At 38.4% G+C, this 22,222-nt stretch overlaps 1 protein-coding gene across 2 annotated transcripts in view; it reads right to left on the bottom strand.

Moving 5' to 3' along the window:
- The window catches only part of hspa12a (heat shock protein 12A), a 183,537-nt gene that overhangs the window by 20,607 nt on the left and 140,708 nt on the right, over nucleotides 1–22,222 (bottom strand). The window contains exon 8 of one of the 2 annotated variants that reach the window (XM_028796009.2): nucleotides 10,253–10,339. The exons of the other annotated variant lie outside the window; for it this stretch is intronic. Coding sequence (XP_028651842.1) covers nucleotides 10,253–10,339 — 87 coding nt within the window. The remainder of the gene's footprint in view (nucleotides 1–10,252; nucleotides 10,340–22,222) is intronic. 2 annotated transcript variants of the gene reach the window in all.

Genomic DNA, 22,222 nt, shown 5'->3' with positions numbered 1-22,222 from the left:
GTTCAAGTTTGGTCAAATTGAATGGTGAGTGTTGGTGGACTGCTATCTTCAAATCTTTAGGTCTGAGCTCTGACTGGGCCACACGAGGACATTCACTTTTTTCTAATTCAGCCACTGTGTGGTCAATTTTGCAGTGTGCTTTGGGTCATTGTCGTGTTGAAAGGTGAACATTCTGCCCATCTTCAACTTTCTGGCAGAGGGTAGCAGGTTCTCCACAAGAATTTGATGGTACTTTTCCCCATGCATTTTTCCTTCTACCCTAACAACAGCCCCAGGCTCTGCGGCAGAGAAACACCCCTACAACAGGATGCTGTCATCTCCATGCTTTACTGTAGGTATGGTGTGTTGTGGATGGTAAGCTGTATTGGATTTCCGTCACGTGTACCGTTTGGTATTGAGGCCAAATAGTTTGATTTTGGTCTCATCTGCCCATAAGACCTTTTTCCACTTGGCATCAGAATCTTCAAGGTGCATTCTGGCAAAGCTCAAACGAGCCTTAATGTGGCCTTTCTTAAGAAGTGGCTTTTTCCTTGCGACCCTCCTGAACAAGCCACAATTGTGGACATCTTGTGAAATTGGTGTCACAGGCACACAATGACCACCCTTTGTCATAAAATCCTGTAACTCCATCAAAGTGGCCATTGGCCTCTTGGTAGCCTCTCTTACTAGATTCCTCCTTGCTCTTCCATCCAGTTTAGAGGGTCGGCCAGATCCAGGGAGGGTCCTAGTAGTACCAAACACTTGCCACTTCTTTATTATGGACTTCACTGTGCTCCTTGGGATTGATAAAGCCTTTGAGATTTTTTTGTATCCATCTCCTGCTTTATGTTTGTCCACAATTCTATCCCTGAGATCTTTTGAAAGTGGCTTGCCACCCATAGTCAGTTGTTTGCTGTCAGTTGCATTACCAAGCAAGGGAATTCTTCTGAAAGGGGTGGCACGGTGGCACAGTGGTAGGGTTGCTGCCTCGCAGTTAGGAGACCTGGTTTCGCTTCCCGGGTCCTCCCTGCGTGGAGTTTTCAAGTTCTCCCCGTGTCTGCGTGGGTTTCCTCCAGGTGCTCTGGTTTCCTCCCACAGTCCAAAGACATGCAGGTTAGGTGCACTGGCGATCCTAAATTGTCCCTGGTGTGTGCCCTGCAGTGGGCTGGCACCCTGCCTGGGGATTTGTTCCTGCCTTGTGCTGGCTGGGATTGGCTCCAGCAGACCCCCATGACCCTGTGTTAGGATATAGCGGGTTGGATAATGGATGGAAATTCTTCTGAACTGTAGCTGTGATATCTTTCACTAGGATGTTATAGATTGCATTGATAAGTAAAGCTGGAATAAAATATTGGTTTGTGTGTTTTCATTTAAGGCAAAAAAAAAAATGGGAATATTTCGAAGGGGGTAATTCTTTTCTATACCCACTGTACATCAGCAGGTGCTGAGGTTCTTCCCTTGTGCTGCTCTGCCAAGCCTCTAATGCAGCCATCTTCAGCTCCTGCTTGTTTTGAGGGTTTCTTCCCTTAAATTTTCTCTTCAGCATATGGAATGCAGGCTCAGTTGAATTTAAGTTGGGTGACTGGGTTGGCCATTCATAAATTCTGTATTTTTTAGCTTTGAAAAACTCCTGTGTTGCCTTAGCAGTATGTTTGCATCAATATCTTGTGTAAGATGAAGTGTCGGCCAGTGAGTTTGGAAGCATTCACTGGAACTTGAGCAAATGTTTCTGTACACCTCAGAATTCATTGTGTGGCTGCTGTCAGCAGTTCCATCATCAACGAAGAGAGGTGTGCCAGTACCTGTGGTAGCCATACATGCCATAACACCCCCTCCCCCCACCATGTTTAACAGATGAGGTGGTCTGCTTTGGATCTTGGGCAGTTCCTTTTCGTCTCCACACTTTGCTCTTGCCATCACTCTGATACAGGTTCATCTTTGTCTCATCTGTCCACAAATCTTTTTCCCACAATTCTGTGGGCTCTTTGAAGTCCTTTTTCACAAACTGTAATCTGGCCATGCTGATGTGGTGGCTAACTAGTGGTCTGCATCTTACAGTGTGGCTTCTGTATTTCTATTCATGAAGTATTCTGTGGATTGTCGTCTCTGCTCCCTGAAGACTGTTTCTTATCTGTCAGACAGGTGTTTAGGGCTTTTTTTTTACCATAGTGAGGATTCACCTGTCTTCAGCGGTGGATGTCTTCCTTGGTCTACCAGTTCAGTCCCTTTATGATTACTGAGCTCACCAACATGTTCTTTCTTCTTAATTAAATTTCAGACAGTTGATTTAGGTATTCTAAGGTTTTATCAATGTTTCAAATGGTTTTATTCTTGTTTAGTCTTTTACTTCCATTGCCACAGCTCTTGTCCTCATGTTGAACAATGGCAACTACTGACTCCAAAGATAGTCTGTAGACAGAAGCAAGCCAAGGTATTGGCCGTGCTAACGAAGCAATGAAACACACCTGAGGAATCACAAACACAGGTTAAGCCAATTGCCCCAAATATTATGGTGCTCTGAAATGGGGGGGGGGGACCATGTAGAAAAAGTGCTGTAATATATATAACTATATGATGTGACTGAAAGGTATGCAAATACCCTTAAAGTCTGCCATGTGCCCTTTAATCTGAATTCTTTGATTTTTAATTTAAAACTGTGACGCTGAAGGGTAAATTAAGGAAAAATGTTCATTTGTCCCAAATATTATGGCGGGCACTGTATAATTAAGACTATGTTTACTAAAGCGGTCAGACAAAAAGCTACAGGTGTGCACAGGGTTCAGACAGATGCTGAAAGCAGAAGCAGAGTTCGGGTATGTCAGCCAACATTCCTGCTCCAAGTTACAGAAGGCTGTGACAACACCACAGCACTGGCACTTTGGTGGGGAGGGCATATTAATCTTCTCCCATAAGAATATGAGTCAGCTTTGCAAACACAGCAAGATGATATACATATAACCTGTTTGGTGAAGCCTGAAGTTAAACATGTGAATCAGTAGAAGCAATGCATATCCTTCTTTTCTATGCAGAAAAATGCCTCCTGTTGTCAAACAGTCACCTTTCCCACTAGGGCTGTCACATTCATATCCAAATGTTTAAATATTTTTTATTTTTAAATTCAGAATTATCAATATTTTTTATGTAATTGAATAATGTTACGATTTGGTCTCTGGCATCTTACAATACATTACTGAAAGAATTTTTAAAATAAACTGAAGAGATGCTGCTTTGTTTGTTTGTTTTGATTATATTTTATTTGTGTTTATTTTTTGCGAACTTCAGTAAAGTTTTTATTTCCCCTTGGAGACAATACAAGTATAACCATGTCATTTCTTGTATTTGCACTATATTTCTTAGAACAGCTTATTCACATTTTTGATTGGGTTTCTACTACTATCATCAGGGACACATACAGCTTTCTATCAATTGAGAATAAGGAGCACTTTTTTTTTCGACTACCAGAAGTTTTGCTTTTATTTGTAGATTGGCTCATCTCCTCAAATGGGAAAGCTGGCTGATGTAAGGCTCACAAAGTTGTTGGTCCATTTTGCTGTTCATCGTTATATTTCTCTGTTTGCTACCAGAGGCTAGAACCCCTATTGACGCTGCTAATCTCTATTGTATAAAAACTGGCATAACAGTTTTCAACAACAGAGAACAAAATCTTCTAGCTGATTACAAGAAACTTAGTACTGTATTACAGTAAGTCCCATGGCTAAATGCAAGCTAGGAGTTTAACACACCTACAGTTGGTTGACTACTAATAGCATTGATAGGACAGCAAAGGTGCAGAAAACCTGAGCCGTTCCAAAAGACTTTGCAAGGTGTCATGTTGCCAAAATACTTATCTTAGAGTTGCACTGTTTGCATGTATCCCCTCAAGCAGCCTTCAAGGGACAGTTCACAGACTATAACCACTTTATAATTCGAGGCAGAATGTTCAGCTTTACCGGAACAGTCAAAGCTTACACGTCATGCACAGATCAGGTCTGAACTGTAGCAAAGCTCCATAAGCAAAATATAAAGTTATAATAAACCAAAACAAAGTTCATAGGCATTTAAAATGGGATTGTGTTCAAAACATTTGGTTTACCATCTTTGTCAGTACTTGAAAAATGTACTTAACTTCAATAAACTGATTTTAAAAATAGCTTGTTGATGGCTTTCTTGCTGGCATCATGTATTCTAACTCAAAAAGAAATATATAAAGTAGCCCTATTATAACCCAGCATTCAAATAAATCCATATATTTTCCTAACCTGCTTATCCAGGGTAAGATCACAGGATAGCTAAGAGCTAACCCTAGCCTATGGAAAGGGTCCCAGTCCATAGTAAGGTGAAAGCACACACACCCACACCCACACACACTAGGAATAATTTAGCTATGTCAATCCCCCTAACCTGCATGACTTTTGACTGTGGGAGGAAACTCTGCCAGACACGAGGAGAACATGCAAACACCTGGTTTCTTGACAGCGAGAGAGCAGCTGTACCACTGCAGCACTGTGGTGCCTCTAATACACTTGAACATTCATGTTTAGTATGGAACATTTTAATCTCATATTAATAATTTAGATCAGGGGTCTGCAAAGTTGTTCATGGTGGGTTGTAAGGGCTACAACTCAAGTTCTTAATAAGAAGTCAATTATTGCTGTTGAAGCACTATTGCTCAAGCAGCATTTTTATAGTCCATTTAAGTTGCCTCGCTTTTTAAGATTCCTGGCCCTTAGTTGGTTATTTTAGTCTTAAACAACTGCATTCACTGCTTTAATAACTCATTATTGCAAATGACAAAGAACTAGTACATGTCAGGTGACTTGCTCAGGGTTACAGTGTTAGGAAGTGAACCAACAACTTTGTGATTTAAAGTTCAATATTTTGGCCATAATGCCTAGTGGAAGAAGACCAACGTATTTAACGTATATTAGTTTTATGAAACTGGATCAGACACACAATCACAAGCTTTTGCAGGACTGTCATAAGACACTACAAGATGCAGGATACAAGGAGGACAGCTGTGTATTATTTAGGTCTTTTATTCCTGCAATTCTGACAACCCTCCTGATGTGAAGTCATCGGGTGCAGCAATGTTACCACTCCTACTTGTGACTTTCATTGACCGACTGTAAGGCACAGGCGAGGCTGGGAGACTGTCTATTTGCAGATGCCTTTATGACCTTAGCAGAGTGGAGGGTGATCTTTTTAGAAATTTGTTGCCAAGTGTGACTCTTTAGGAATGAGACTTAACACTTCGAAATCCTACTCTAGGAAAAAAGTGTTTAAGAGGCGTGAAACTGACTGCATTTTTGGTTAAAGCAACCCAATTACATTCACGTAAGGCTAATTAGCTAATTGTCCACACTACTTAACTATGGTATTTTTCAAGCCAAAGCTATTTCTTCACAAACATGGTATATTTGCATTTGTCATGCAAAAATTGTGTTCTAAAGTTAAGTGTTTTCCATAAATAAAAAAATATATATCTTGCCTGCACTGGTGCTTTACAATGGAGGCTGGGTGGCATGAGGCATCACAGAAAAATAAAAGCTGAAAAAACGTACTAAATACGCCTAAGACAGCTGTCAAGTATTGATCCACATCTCGTGATTAACACACACATTGTAAAATAGTTTATACATATCATTTCTAGAACAAAAAAACATCAATATTATGAGACTTGGGCATTTTAAAAGAAGACCAGCTGTGCACACCACCTCAGCACTCGTCTTCTTCCTCAATAACCTCTCATCACCCCCAGGACATAGTTTCCCCTCGAAAAACCAAATCACAGTAAACTCTTCATGCTCTGGATGGTTTCATCTCAACTTACTTAGGTATTTATGTGAGAACTCACACAAGCAAATAAAAAAAGTATCCTAAACTTGAGAAAAATATTTCCAGTAATATGCAATAAAATTGTGACAAACATGCACAATTTCTTTTATCAAAACTGTTGCAGCTTCATCTGTAAAGTTTTTAGGCTTTTATTTTCCGGTGGTGTCCCATGCCTCATAGCCTCCATTGTAAAGTGCCTGTGCGGGCAAAATACAGTTAGGTCCATAAATATTTGGACAGAGACAACTTTTTTCTAATTTTGGTTCTGTACATTACCACAATGAATTTTAAATGAAACAACTCAGATGCAGTTGAAGTGCAGACTTTCAGCTTTAATTCAGTGGGGCGAACAAAACGATTGCATAAAAAGTGAGGCAACTAAAGCATTTTTTTAACACAATCCCTTCATTTCAGGGGCTCAAAAGTAATTGGACAAATTAAATAACTGGAAATAAAATATTCATTTCTAATACTTGATGATTGAAAACCCTTTGCTGGCAATGACAGCCTGAAGTCTTAAACTCATGGACATCACCAGATGCTGGGTTTCCTCCTTTTTAATGCTCTGCCAGGCCTTTACTGCAGCGGCTTTCAGTTGCTGTTTGTTTGTGGGCTTTTCTGTCTGAAGTTTAGTCTTCAACAAGTGAAATGCATACTCAATTGGGTTAAGATCAGGTGACTGACTTGGCCATTCAAGAATTTTCCACTTCTTTTCTTTAATAAACTCCTGGGTTGCTTTGGTTGTATGTTTTGGGTCACTGTCCATCTGTATCATGAAATGCCGCCCAATCAATTTGACTGCATTTAGCTGGATTTGAGCAGACAGTATGTCTCTGAACACCTCAGAATTCATTCAGCTGCTTCTGTCCTGTGTCACATCATCAATAAACACTAGTGTCCCAGTGCTACTGGCAGCCATGCATGACCAAGCCATCAAACTGCCTCCACCGTGTTTTACGGATGATGTGGTATGCTTTGGATAATGAGCTGTTACACGCCTTCTCCATACTTTTTTCTTGCCATCATTCTGGTAGAGGTTAACTTGGTTTCATCTGTCCAATGAATGTTTTTCCAGAACTGTGCTGGCTTTTTTAGATGTTCTTTAGCAAAGTCCAATCTAGCCTTTCTATTCTTGAGGCTTATGAGTGGCTTGTGCCTTTGCAGTGCACCCTCTGTATTTACTTTCATGCAGTCTTCTCTTTATGGTAGATTTGGATATCGATAAGCCTACCCCCTGGAGAGTGTTGTTCACTTGGTTGGCTGTTGTGAAGGGGTTTCTCTTCACCATGGAAATGATTCTGCAATCTTCCACCACTGTTGTCTTCCGTGGACGTCCAGGTCTTTTTACGTTGCTGAGTTCACCAGTGCTTGCTTTCTTTCTCAGGATGTACCAAACTGTAGATTTTGCCACTTATAATATTGTAGCAATTTCTCGGATGGGTTTTTTCTGATTTCGCAGCTTAAGGATGGCTTCTTTCACCTGCATGGAGAGCTCCTTTGACTGCATGTTGTCTGTTCACAGCAAAATCTTCCACATGCAAGCACCACACCTCAAATCAACTCCAGGGCTTTTATCTGCTTAATTGATAATGACAAAACGACAGACTTGCCCATAACTGCCCATGAAATAGCCTTTGAGTCAATTGTCCAATTACTTTACCAATTACCTGAAATGAAGGGATTGTGTTAAAAAATGCTTTAGTTGCCTCACATTTTTATGCAATTGTTTTGTTCACCCCACTAAATTAAAGCTGAAAGTCTGCACTTCAACTGCATCTGAGTTGTTTCATTTAAAATTCATTGTGGTAATGTACAGAACCAAAATTAGAAAAAAGTTGTCTCTGTCCAAATATTTATGGACCTAACTGTATTTTTTAAATCTATAGAAAATGATTAACTTTAGAACATAATTTTGTGAGGCAAATGCATATATACCATGTTTGTGAAGAAATAACATGGACTTGAATAATGCCAAACTTATCTTTTCAGAGCTTCATAAAAACGTTGCTGCTTCACTGGCACAACAGAAGTCAGTTGGCTGGTCAGGGTGTGGGCACACAGCAGCTGTAATAGTAATGGCTTTCTTACAGAGTTTAGATGCCGGGAATAAATCTCCCATCACTGCTTGTTACCACCAATGGATACTCCAAGAGAAACCTCAGCCTCAGCAAAGGTGAGGCTTTACATGTTTTGGTTCACTGCCACCTCAACAACTTTGCTGTGAACAGTCATAATATTAAATGAAATAATGGCTGAGGGGGAATTTTATGCAAATGGGAGCTTTATTGACTTTAATTTACATGGGTATAGCACTTTGCATTTTCTGTGACAAGGCAAAATTCCATGGCAAAATTAGGGTTTAGCGACAAAATTAACAGCACTTTCAGCTCTGATTTTGACAAACACCATGCTTTCTTTTTTATGGGACAAACTGAACTCTTAGCTGTCAAAGTCCAATTTGATCAAGCATACAAAATGGGAAATAAACTTTGGAGTCGTATTGTTAAAGAGATTAAAAGTGTACAATGGAAAAAAGGAATGCTAGAAACCTTGCAATAAAGTTACAGTAGATCATCCTAGTTCTTCCCAAGGCAGATTAGAGTTAAGGTACAATTACTTTCATGATGTTCATTCAACTGAAGAGTAAGCAAATGAAATAACTAGATCACGGTTCACCTTTTGAAGGATTGAACCCGTGATCTTGTTATTTTATATGGAAGCTTTACACACTAAATACCATCCAGTAACCAAGTCTCCATATTCTATAGTGTGAGCTTTGGTATATAAACTAACTCTGTGATCGCACAGTGCACCAGTGGAGGGGGGTAAAATATAATCATGTGGTTTACAGTGCACTGCCTCCATAGCTAGTGAAATACTTGCTTCTAATATAGAGACAAATAGCGGCATGTAGGTGTTGGGAAGATGGCTGCTATTGGAAGGCATTTCGGTCAAATTAATGCATCCTAAAGCAAACCATCAAAAGATTATCAGTCTGAAGTCTTGATCATAGCCAACATCTCAAACAAAAAACAAGTCAAGAAATTTAAAAACAATTCACAAATTTGACTCACACAAGGTCTGATTTCATTAAATTAAGAGTATGCTTAAGGGCAAGGTTAGGTTAGGAGCACGAAAGGGCAAGGGCAACGAGTTGAAAAAAAGTCATGAATCTGATCAGACCTATTTATACCATATACAGGTGTTTGAAATATTGTGGTAAATGCATTATTTTACATTGCAAAAAATGTACTTGGGGTTTGTTAATGAGACCTTCATTTATTTATATAGCATCCCCAAACAACACTGGAAAAAAAACAATGAAACAGATATTTGTATGCAATCTGTTTCTTTCTGGAGAGCACTTTTTCTTTATTCAAGGAGCACCTAAAGCTCAAAAAGGATGTATGAGTGTTACCTGAAGTTTGATTAGGCATGGTTTAAATAAAATACTCAAAACTGCTGCACCCTGAACAGAGCTAACAGAAATACCAAGTGCCAACACAATAAACTACTATGATCCTATGGACAAGGGGTATCCTGAATGCTTGTCCTCAAAATGGTTCAAAACATCACACCCAGATATGCCTTACTAGTTGATGCATGGAATCTGTTCACATTACCACCATAAGAGTTGTTTAAAACAACACAAGACTAGATGACTCTGGAAGTGTTTTGCGTGGAGCAACTGGATGGTTCACTTGCTGACAGAAAGCTCATGGTGTAACTGGCAGCAATACAAAGGCACTTGGCCTCCTTTCTTATATTTGTTACTAGGTTATTAAAAGTGTAGTGAAGCTGGAGATACGTAAATAACCCTGCACAGTAATCTGAATGTTTGAGAGCCAGATTGATGCCCGGCACTAAAGACTCCAGTCAGGCCAAGATGGATCAGTGAAAGGGAACTGGAAGCTGATGGCATTAAAAAAATTAAAAAAAACAGAAGTTCTCAGACACTGGCAGTACCAGGGCAACTGTCCACTCAGCATGCACAAACACTTTTAACTTCAAAACAGTTATAGAAAAAGTGAATGCAAGGTGGGACCTCCATTCTAGACAGGTATCCAGTTGATACAGAGCATACACATGCAGAAAGGGATAAATCCAGTGATACTTGGAAGGAAAATTAATTGACATGTTGTTTCAATCAAATGTGAAATACACCCAACTCCAAGTTGCATGTCAAACTCCAGACTCCCAACTGTGCAGAACAGAATCCTTCCCCTAAATCCAAGGCAAATAATGCTGCATTCTTAGAAGAGGTGAAGAAAGTATAACAAAAGCATTCAGAATGTGACTGGACAGAAATGGAGAATGGTGCATGTTAATAAGCTGATGAGACAGTGCTTAAGAGTTTGCAATCTTGCACACATTATCCTGGATAGCAATTTTAAGAATTAGCAAGTGCAAAGAGCATGGGAGAAAAAAAGCACTCTACCTTCCTCCAGCTCTGACCAGAGCTCTCCTATGACATTTTCCACCAAAAAAGTGCGGCTCTGCCGGTTACGTCGGACGTGCTCCTTCGCTGGTTGTTAACAGAGAGAAAATGACTAAATGTAAGAGATGGGAAAAGCACAGAAGCTGCATGTCTGCTCAACACCAACATAGAAGGCAAAGTGAAGTGAAAACATTCAAATTCCTGTGCCAGCACAGCTGGGGAGCTAAGCTTGCCTGAAGCAGGACAACCCCACCCACAAATTCCCAGCCTCCCCAACCTTCTTGTGCCTTACAGCTGCTCAACTCTCCAGCTTAACAGTGCTTGAGAAACAGTGGAATATGGGACTGGGTATTAGAGGCTGTCAACTGGCAAAGCCATTAGCTTTACAAAGATATTCCAGGACAACGTCTGGTATTGTGAGGTCTAGAATATAGGGTGAATGGAATTAGACATGAGTGATATGGGATTTTTTTTAAATAAACAAGAACCCCTCAGCGCAAAAACTGGAGCTACTCAATACTTGTGAGGGTACACATACGTAGCTCTCGGCTCAGGAGATGCCCCACTGGAGTGACAGTGCTATGCCCTCATTAGTCTATTCTACTGTGAACACTGTGAGTTAGCATTTTGCCAGTTTTGACTAATAATTCAGTATTGTGGTAGAGGTACTTCACTTTCAACTGAAATAAAACTTCATGGGCAGCGCCTATTATTTAAGGTGAGGCAACATTCTGCAGATTTAAAAGCGTATTTATAATGCAATTTTCTTTACTGAGATGTAAATAATTTTGCAGCATGTTAGAAATATTTAGCTTTTCATTGACAACTAAAGCAACCTGAGGTAACTGTTTAAAGAGACTTCATCTGGGGTTGGCAGATTTTGGTCAGGGATAGAACCAAAGTGTTCTATTAAAACACTTTTCTTGGTTAACAAGTAAAATGTGAGGTAGGAGGGTAATGGAACGGTTTTCAAGAATTTATTGAACTTTGTAAGTATTCGGAGAAGACAGATTTACAGTAATACAGTACGTGTTGGTTGAGTATAAACTTGTTCCACTCTGAGGGGTAATCCATTCAATACTAAATATAAATAAATGGACCATTATTTGGGGCAAGCCTAGTTTACAGAGTGACACGTAAATATATTTGGCAAGTGTACAGTTCCTGGCATTATAACTTTACACAAGTGTAAATGATCTGGAGATACATGGTGGGGTTGTCGGTTCAAAGATTTAGGTAGTTAGTATGTTGGACAGCAAATGTAATTAATTACTAGCAATGTCCATTCTATACCAAATTACCTGAAGTGCCTATTCTTTGCTAAATGAAAATACCTGGATGTGTTAGTATGCTCAAGCACATATGAAATGTAAGAGGAGAAATTAAACAATATTAAATTCAAACAGAATTTGAATACCTCCCAAAACATTTTTTAATCCACCCTCAGAAACACAAAATGCTGGCAGAACTGAAGTTACATGACAAGAAAAAGAAACGGTTAGTACTAGAATACTGTTCTTTGGAGCTTTAGTACTTGAAGGAATTGAACAGTCTAAAACAAACTTTTGTATTGTAACTGAATTGCACAATAAGGGAGAAACAGTACACCTGGATGTCGGTAAAACCTACCTTTATTTTAAAGATCCATATTCAAGTACATAAACACTTACATACGAACAGACGAACATACACAAATAGCATATGTTATTTGGCAATATACTGGTTCTGATGGTATGGATTTTGATAGTACTAAAAATCAGAGAAAAAGTTGCGAAAACATTTAAACATAAAAAAGTGCATACGAAAGGAAGTGAGAAATGTGATTCTTTGTTGGCAAGTTTGTGTCTTAAAGGTAATGTCTTTGTGTATGGACTTTCATGTGAACTCTGAGTAATATGTGAGCGTACCCCTTTAGGTTCAAATTTATCGTTAAGTCAATGCAAACAGAAGACAGCCCTGTTTTGTGCTGTGTTTGCTTGTTAGCCAGGACAGCAGCTAGCAAGTGAGGGACTGAAAAACAGAGAGATGGAGAGAACAAAGATGCACTTTTACAGTGATATAGATTTTAGGTCATACCACCCACCTGAGGTTCCATTCTACTCCTAATTGCATTCCAGATTTTACACAGATGTAAGTAAAAAAAATAAATAAATATATATACAGTACACCACCACAAAGTCGCAGTTCATAGTTCGCGGTCTCAGTCATTCTCAGATTTTTCCTTAGAACCTAACTAATAATTGTTAGTGGAAACCGCAAATATCCTCCGCAATTTTTATGGCTTTTTTCGTGGAAATACTGTACTGTAGAGAGAACCGCGGCTTGGGATGGTGAAAGTAGCCAATAGAATTTGAAACTGCAACTCCCAGCAGTCCCTGCAGCGGATCTGATTGGTCTTCTGCTGAGGGTGCTGGGGCTGTTGAGGTCAAAGGGTGTCAGCGCAGCTTTTAAAAAGGGGGCCGGTGACCAAAAGCAAAAAAAAAAAAAAAAAGTTTTTGTAATTTGTGTTACAAGTTCCTGTCTGTCTGCCTTCTGTTGGGTTACCTGTATTTATTCATTTTGTCCTAGATCGTTTTGTGCATCTGGATTGTCTGCCATCTGCCTGTGTACATGAGGACTGTAAGAGGATTCATGGCCATCCTGCAAAGAAAGGAGCGCTCCTGAACCCGTCTTCACCATTTCAGGAACTACCGGTAGGACTATCTTTACATTCCCATTCAACGTGCGGATCTCTGGACTATCTATTTTCATCATTACATTTCATCCGTTGCCGTTTTTCATGAACTTTTTCATGATTTACTGTGTGTGTTTTGTTTGTGCTTTGTTGTATTTAATGTGTAATCGCCGTACGGGGAAAAAGGGTGGCATCGTTGTTTTCATTACATTCTTTATTTGCTGTTTGATTACTGGTTTGCTTTGTTTTTGTCTTTGTTTGTGAGTGCACGCTGGTCCGGTCAAGGCTGGGTGGAATCTCCACCATAAAAATAAATAAATCACCATCTTGTCAACAGTGTGAATCTTAGCGGCACCGGACCGCTACAGAGTTATTCATTTCTCCTTGCTGCTGATTGACTGTGATACATCTCCAGCTGAGTGTTCTTGTTCCTGTCCTTTTGGGCTGATTGCTTTGTTTCTCTCACCTCCCTCCTCCCCCAGACATTCTCTGCTCCTGTTGGGGGCTGTGCTCCCCTATGATGTTTGTCTATTGTTTAATCAATAACTAACTGCATACTGCGCTCTTCTGAAAGAGACATGTTTGTTTGAAGTGTTTAAAAAAAGTTCCTCTCTCTACAATCTGTTGTGTTTCTGTGACCCAAGCGTGACACCCTGCCGCAAGCCACACTAAGACTAGCCTGCCAGCATCAGCGCTTACCTCTGTGTGCTTGCGTGCAGCCACATAAAGCGCAGCTGGCTCAGTGATTTACATACATGGCGTTAGTTGCATCTTGTACATATTGTTCCACCAGTTTTTTTAAATACTTTTTACAGTTCATTAGCAGTGTGTAAAATGATCAGTGTTGCAGTAATTGTGATGCTCTTTGCATGAAAAAGAAGTGCTCCATTAAAATTTCACTTTTTCTTTGTTAATTGTGACATTTACTTAAAGTGCAGCAAAAAAGTATTTGGCGTCCAGGGGTGCATTAACCCCCAAATATGTGGCAATTCTAAGGGTTAAAGCCCCAAGATGCCGCCGAAACGAGCTGCACCGTCTAAGGATTCTGGCAATGAAAACGAGCTTGTATGAATTACAGTACATACAGCATGTAATCTTTTTAGTTAGCCAATAAAAGGTGTCATTTTGCTTGGCTTTTCTCTACATTCATAATGGCTAACACGGTACAACACCCTAGTACTACAGTACATATAGCAGTAACATCTGTATTTTACATTCTAGCACTGCAGGAGACATAGCAATACAGTATACAGATTTACCTTTACATTTATTTTTAGGTAATGTATTAAGTGGAGTTTGAAATTAAGTGGGTTTAAACTATGAAAATAGGCATTTTTTTAACCACATCCAAAATTCGCGGTTTTTCACAATTCTCAGGTGCTCTAGGAACGTAACCCCCACGAATTTTGGGGGTGTACTGTGTGTGTGTATATATATATATATATATATACACACACACACAAGGTGAGACACAAAAATAACTGAACTTGTAAAAAAAAAAATTACAGCATTCTAAACATTGTCACCTTCTACAGTATATACTTCCCCTCCCGATCTCTACACCGCACGGTACGTATCTTCCATTGACTGAAACAGTGCTGGAAGTCTTCTTGCTTGAGGCTCTTTAACAAGCCTGCTGTTTCTGTCTTCACTTCATCCATTGAAGAAAAATGTGTTCCCTTCAGGTCATTTTTGTTTTTTGGGAACAAGTAAAAATCACAGAGAACTAAATCGGGCAAATAGGGAGGATTATCGAGAACAGGAATGTTTTTGTCAGTCAAAAACTGCTTTATGGAAAAAGTAGTACGATCATTTCAAACAATCTGATTCATTGTTTTGATGTTTTTATCCAGCTGAGACAAGCGTGGGCGACCTGGGCGTCTTCCACATTTTCTTGTCCTTCCTTGAAACACTTGTGCCACTCAAAAACTTGTGTGTGAGACAAACTGTTATCACCTCACACTGTTTTTATCATTTCATAAGTTTCTGTGGCCATTTTGTTCGATTTCACGAGAAATTTGATGTTGATTCGCTGTTTGATATTTTCACCCGACATTATAGCGGCAACACGTGTAGCGATTGTTGTGCAAATACTGACTGAGCTATTCACTGGATATACTTAGCCAGTTAGCGGTTTGAGAGGGTGTGGAGGAGGAGATATAGTCCTATGATTCACATTCGGCTGACCTCCAGACAGTTTTCCAGGAAAGCCCCAAGCCGTGTCTGGTTATTTTTGTGTCTCACCTCGTGTATATATATATATATATATATATATATATATATATATATATATATATATATATATATATATATATCTGAAGTGGGCTGGCACCTTGCCCAGGATTTGTTACTGCCTTGCGCCCTGTGTTGGCTGGGATTGGCTCCAGCAGACCCCCGTGACCCTGTAGTTAGGATATAGCGGGATGGATAATGGATGGTTATATATATATATTTTTTTAATAAATCAATTCTGATCGTATTTTATATTTTTCAAAAAATGATAACATAAATAAATAATTGAATAGATAAAAGGGTGATGTGCTGAGACTTAAAATAGTGATGTGGCTAGTATTTATAAAATTCAAAAAATTGTCTTGAGATTTTATCTTGAATGTTACTTCGACTATGTAAACAAACAGCAGACCTAAAGGTTTTGTCTGATCCACGTATCTGTCTTGCAATAAGTGTAATTCATGTGTGGTGCAGGGTTTGTTTAAAGAAGAGCATGGATAGCAGTTTGACAGCCAGAAGGACTGGGCAGAGCCACATTACAGGGCATATCTACAGACAAGTAAAATAATAATAAAAATAATAATAATAACCATGTTGTCAATGAGAACATAACTTGTAGGAATCAGAATAAGCAATCAGGTAAGCTTGTATGTGCAACTTAAAGTTCGCATTCACTCTGAAGACCACAAAACTGCAGTTAAGGAAGGCAGATCTCAGCTGAAGTGACAGACAACTTGGTGACACTTATCTCATTATATTTCATATTTAAAAAAAAACCTGTAAGGTCTTCTCCTATAAATGATATGCGTAGAGGTCTTTATTTTAACTTTAGATATTGTCAGTACACTAAATATTAATTTTAAAATAATGTTTCTGATTTTTTTCTTTTTTTTTAATTACAAAAGAGAAATATCAACCCTGCAAGTCCTAAAAAGGTAGCTGAATAAAAACTAAGGTGTTTAAAGTGATTGAATTGCTTGACTAGAAAAATGATCAAAGCTCCACTGTACTGTATATGAAGGCATGTGTTAAGTATCAATTATATCTCTACCCCGGCTCCTCTTCTTTAAAAAACAAAATCTTGTCCCCCTAATAGACAGATAGATAAGACTGCTAAGACAAGCACTTAAATACGCACAATTCATACACATGTGCAAGATGTGAGGTGACTGCAGCAGAGAAGAACAAGTGGTAAACACTGGACACACAAAAGTAAATGGATACGGGTACAAATGAAAGGAGAAGAAACATCACAGTACAACAACCAATAATCATATTGTGTACATGATGTAAAAGCTGCTATGCATATGCATCACAATGCCGTCAATGTATCATTAGAAGACACCACCACATGACAGATAAAATACCTTTTGTTCTCTTCAGACTGTATGCAATTTTACAGAGTAGCCATATAGAATAGAACATTGATGATAAAATTATATACAGTACTATCCATAATGTTTGGGACAAAGACGCATGTTTCCCTTAATTTACTCTATACCTAAAAGATCAGATTAGATTAAATTAAATAAACTTTATTAATCCCATGGGGAAATTCAAAGAGCTTGCAGAATTCTGGAAAAAGGTCTTGTGGACAGACGAAACAAAGATTAACCTGTATCAGAGTGAGGGCAAGAGCCAAGTGTGGATACCAAAAGGAACTGTCCAAAGCATACCCCTTCATCTGTTAAACATGGTGGTGGTGCTGTTATGTCTTGAGCATGTATGGTTGCTTACTGACATACTTCACTGATGATGGAACTGCTGATGGCAGTCACCCAATGAATTCTGTTCAAGCTCCAGTAAATGCTTCCAAATTCATTGAACAGCACTTCATCCTACACCAACATAATGATCACAAACAAACTGCATTGGCACCACAAGAGCATGTCAAAGTTAAAAGTGGAAACATTCTTGAATTGCCAAGTCAAGTCACCTGAGTTAAATTCAATTGAATAGTCTTTCTATATGCTGAAGAGAGAGCTTAAGGGGACAAGCCCCCAAAACAAGCAGGAGCTGAAGACAGCTGCAATAGAGGCTTGGTAGAGCGACACCAGAGAAGATACTCAGCACCTGCTGATGTCTATGAATCACAGACTTCAAGCATTCATTGTGTGTCAGGGATATGCAATAAAGTAGTAAAAATAACTGCTTTAATATACCTGCCATTGCTTTGTCCCAAACATTATGGTGTCCTGAAAAAGTGTTGTCATTTCTACATGACGTGACTGAAATGTATGCAAATACCTTTAAATTAACGTCTACAATGTGCATTTTAATCACATGTGAATTGATTTGAGGGGTAAATCAAGCAAAAATGTTTCTTTGTCCTAAATATTATGGAGGGCACTGTATGAAATGTATTAACAAGAATATTTTTGGATGTTTATCCACGGTCTGACTGCCCACTTACCACCATGGTAATTCACCTCTGTTCGTTCACTACAATTAAATTTTAGTCCTGCGCTACAAAAAATTGAGTCAGGCCTCATGGAATGCAGTTCTACAGTGCAAGCCTTTCAAGGGTAGCCAGTCTCTTTTAGGCATATCTGTTCAAAAACCTTTCAAAGGTAGTGAACTGGGAGTAGAAAGATGTATATGATTCCAGCAAGAGCAGGACCAGGCCTTTGTTAAAGAATTCAGTGGCTCAGTCCTTGCAGTAAGGGAAACTGAGGCTAAAGCGAACTCAAGACATTATTCAAGCTTATTAGAGGTTTGGCACAAAATCCTTTACAGAAGTAGCAAGCCCAAAGACATTTTTACAATAAAACACTGGGCTGGGATTCAAACTTTGTTTTGTGGTGCTGCAAGGCAGTAGAGCTAGGCAAAGCACTAATACCACTCCAATCTTATCTTAAGAACTCCAATTAAATTAAAAAAAAAAAAAACATAAAATCCCAATATCTCTCTCTATATATAAAATTCAACTTCTGTCAATCTGCTTTACATGAGAGAACGACTTTTCTATAATTTGCTTGAACATTCCGGTTGATTTCGCGACTTCTGTCATCACACTAAGTATCACAGTTTGCTTGCAGGAGCGATATATTCGCACTACTCTGAGACAGAGGCTGTGGGTCGAGGAGAAGGGGAAGCATGATATCAGGAGTAGGGAGCCGGGCGGTGCCATCCTCACTCACGCACTAGCCTCCTTTCAATGCAGTCTACCTCTGGTCACGTTTTGGAGCGTATCTTGCCTCTACTTAGCTATCGATACCTGTTTCTTTATTGATTTTTAAAGTTTGTCCTGTTTCACTACTACACGGGCGGAGCCGCGGGGACCAGCTGGTAAAAGTTACTACATTACACCTAAAATATGACTAAATGAAAATATTTCGATCTACTAAAAATTGATTTTAAGCATTTTTGTTTTTACACATAGTTGTTGTCTTCTGGTTTGAATATTCCTTATGTCTGTGTGAATTTTTCTCCAGATATGTTGGTTTTCTTCTCTAATCCCAAAGACACTGTGTGTGTGGGTGTATGTATATGATTTGTACCTGTAATGGACTGCTGGTTGCTGCAAGGTGCACAATACTGCCAGGATATTGTATGCTATGTAAAATTAATATGGGTATAATGGAAAAATGTGTTTAAGCCCAAGATATTTTAAACACTCCATCCAAAAATAAATGAAAGATAATTGGTGATGCTGTTGAAGTTTACTGAAGTTGCATTCATGTCTATTAATAAGTAGACTGTCTGTTTTGATACTGTATGACCATGGTAAGGACTTGTATTTTCTTTAATTACCTATTTATTGAAAGGTGGAATGCAAAAAGCTGCATCTTCTACATGAGCAACGAAACATAATTTACAGAACGCCGGCTTACAAACAAATGTGGTAAATCAGCAAAGGTATCAGGATGCTTCATCCCTGTTCTCTGAACTCTCGCACTTTAAAATGGAGGGTATGGGGCACAGAGGTAAAGCTTAAAAACTTACCAAATATGTCCATTTTTCAAGCCAAGACAATTGTCAAGTATTGATCTGTGCTTTCAACTCATGAATGTGACAAAAAAGGGATCTGGAAATAATCATTTTATCTCATATTCCTGGTACTATGTTTCTCACGGAAAGCATACGTTTACTGTTTGCTTGTGCGAATTGTCATCTAAATATGAAAGTAAATCAAAATAAAACCAACCATATGGCACAAAAATATTTACTGTGATTTGGTCTGTTGGGAGGAAACCGCACCCATGAGGACGAAAGTCTGTTGCGCAGAAAGACTAACAGCTGAGCTATTATACACAGCCGGTGCTTAAAAATGGCAGAATCTCATAATATTGGTGGTTTTTATGTTAAAAAATGGCATGTATAAACTATTTTCCAAATGTGTGTAAGAGATGTATAAACTATTTTACAAGTGTGTGTAATTGCAAGACGTAGATCAATGCTCGATAACAGTCTTGATTTGAAAAATGGTACTTAGTACATTTTTAAGCCTTTCCTCTGTGCCCATAGACTATATTGTAAAGCACCAGTGCCGGCAACATATTTTTTTTAATTTGTAGAAAGCGATTAACTTTAGTACATAATTTCCCATGGCAAATGCATAATAGCATGTATGTGAAGAAGTAAGTTTAGACTTGAAAAAGACCAAACTTATCATTTAATCTAAAAATGCTGCCAATAAATCTAACATATACAATGACCTGGAAAATATTCTTATACACCTGCACCAATAAACTAAATAAGGCTTATAATGCATTTTTGCTTTCTTCCAGTATTTAAAATACTTGGAGTAAGTTAGGACTCTTAGATCATCGGGTGTTTATGTGTTTAACAGTGTGCCCTGCAATGGATAGGCACCCCTTCCAAAGTGTGCTGCTTTGTGTCCGCTGATGCTAGGGTAGGAATCTGTTCTCCATGACCTTATCCTGGAAAAAAAATCAGTTTAGAAAATAGATGAATGGATCTGAAATATACAGACCCAATAATTTTGGGATCAATTAATGAGACATATCACCTAAGTCATTATAAACTGAAAAGAAAAAAAAAAGAAAAAGTTGAATCATCAAGTATGACACAACCTACTATATTGTCACTTATTCACCAATTTCCCCAATGTCTTAATATGTCAATGTTACCAAGAAGCCAAACAGAATGCTGAATATCAATTCACTACAGTGTACAAACCGTCAAAAATGGTAGATGAAATATCATATTCCTGTATAAAATTTGCAAGCCATTTCTGCCAAATGCTTGAATGGGGAGGTTACATGCATTCTGCAGCAATGCAAAAATGTTTAGCCATGCTTTTTAGTAAGCAGATCAAATGGCAGTAGGCCTTGAGATATGTTTGATATCCTGCAACAGCAAATATGTGATTTCCAGATGCCCAGTGACTTGACAGCAAATAAAAACAGTGTCTAAAGAAGGGGCAGCAGCCCAAAAATGGGCAACATTGGAAGTTCTGCCAAAAGTGCAGCTCATCCCTCTCCCGCTTGAGCCCCAGCCAAGAGCCAGTCAGTAAAGTTTACTCAAGAGGACATACAGGACATCTCTTGTGTGGCACTCTGGACTTCAGATAGCAGGCACAAAATCGAGTCTGATGAACCTGGAGGTTGAGGTTTTATGAATACAAAAAAAAACAAAAAAAACACACAAAACAAATCAGATAAACAGGAAAGTCAAGACATGCAAACAGTTAAGGGTTTTAAGTTAATGTGTAAGGATCGTGCAGAATTGTTTGTTCTTTAAAAATGACATGCAACTACATACTGTGGCTCAGTCAAAAAAAAAAAAAAAGGACATAACCGTGTGAATTGGACAACAGCAAAGGAAAAATTCCTGAGAAGGGTTTGTCAATCTAGACTTCAAAAGTAAATCATTGTCTTGGCTGCAACACAATCCCATGGCAATCCAACTGAAAGCAAAGGGTCAGGTTTATAGAAAGGATAGAAGTTACATGGGGTTAGGTTTAGGGGGAATTAAGATTAGAGGAAAAGGGTTTTAGACAAGGGTTCAGAGTAAAAGTTGAGAAATTCTTCATAACATCCTCCTTTTGTTCTCTTTACACCAAGTAAAATGTTATGTTTTTTGGTTTAAATAATAACCCCTATTATTGAAGCAGGCTGTTGTAAGATTAAGTTTGTCCACTCCATTCCTTCAAAAAACAAAAAAAAACAACAAAATGGACGTGCAGTACAAAGGCTCTGAAGCTGCAAAGATGGAAGAAAATAGTGTTCAAATCAGATAGAAAAATGCTAAATAAAATGCGATTCACTCTGTTGTATGGCTCACATGAAAGTGCAGATATATAATTGCAAAACAATTAAACATGGCAGTTGATTATTATTAACTTCTATATACAATTCATCTGAAAAATGCAATACAAAGCACAACCACAAACAAATGTGAAGCACATGAGCCGTATGGTAATGATAGTAACTCTGAGTTCAATTATGTTACTCTCAAGTATATTCAAAGGTTGTGCGGGTAACACTTGGCTATCTTTAAAACAGAACTAATATATTAAATATAGCATTGGATATGGTGAACTGTGGTACATTTTGAACTTTACTGTCTAGATCAGCTTCCTGTGTGCTTGCAGTTGCTCAACAAAAGACCAAACAAAATTAAACATATTAGGCAAATAAATACAGATATACATAAACAAATTATTTATTTTTGTATAATTAGGCTGTAAAAACTGAAGCTGCAATACAAAAAGGCATACGGCTACAAATGTCATCTTTCATGTTTAGAGATCTACACAGTTGAGCTGAATTATTAAAGCTGCTAAAAACAACAAAGAAAATATAACTGAACTCTTTAATATTATCTGTGCTCCTACAATAACTTGAACTGTATTAATACAGATAACAACTCTCTTACATAAGAATGTTTAGCAAGTTGTCTTAAGTGCCCAACTGAGTTAAAAACGTTCAACCCTGTTAATGTCTGCATGTGTGTGGGTGCAGAATGTATGCAAAATGCAGAGAAAACCCCATTTTTAATTTCTTTTATTTTGTACATTTTTGACACTGAATGCTTTTAGGTCTTCAGAAAAATGTAATAAGAGGTATGAACTTTTTTTTGTTGTTTTATTTATTGAA

This window comes from Erpetoichthys calabaricus, chromosome 2 (assembly GCF_900747795.2).
Source record: "Erpetoichthys calabaricus chromosome 2, fErpCal1.3, whole genome shotgun sequence".
Classification (NCBI taxonomy): domain Eukaryota; kingdom Metazoa; phylum Chordata; class Cladistia; order Polypteriformes; family Polypteridae; genus Erpetoichthys; species Erpetoichthys calabaricus.
The sequence above is the reverse complement of the archived record's forward strand: the minus strand, read 5'-3'. Positions and strand labels throughout refer to the sequence as shown.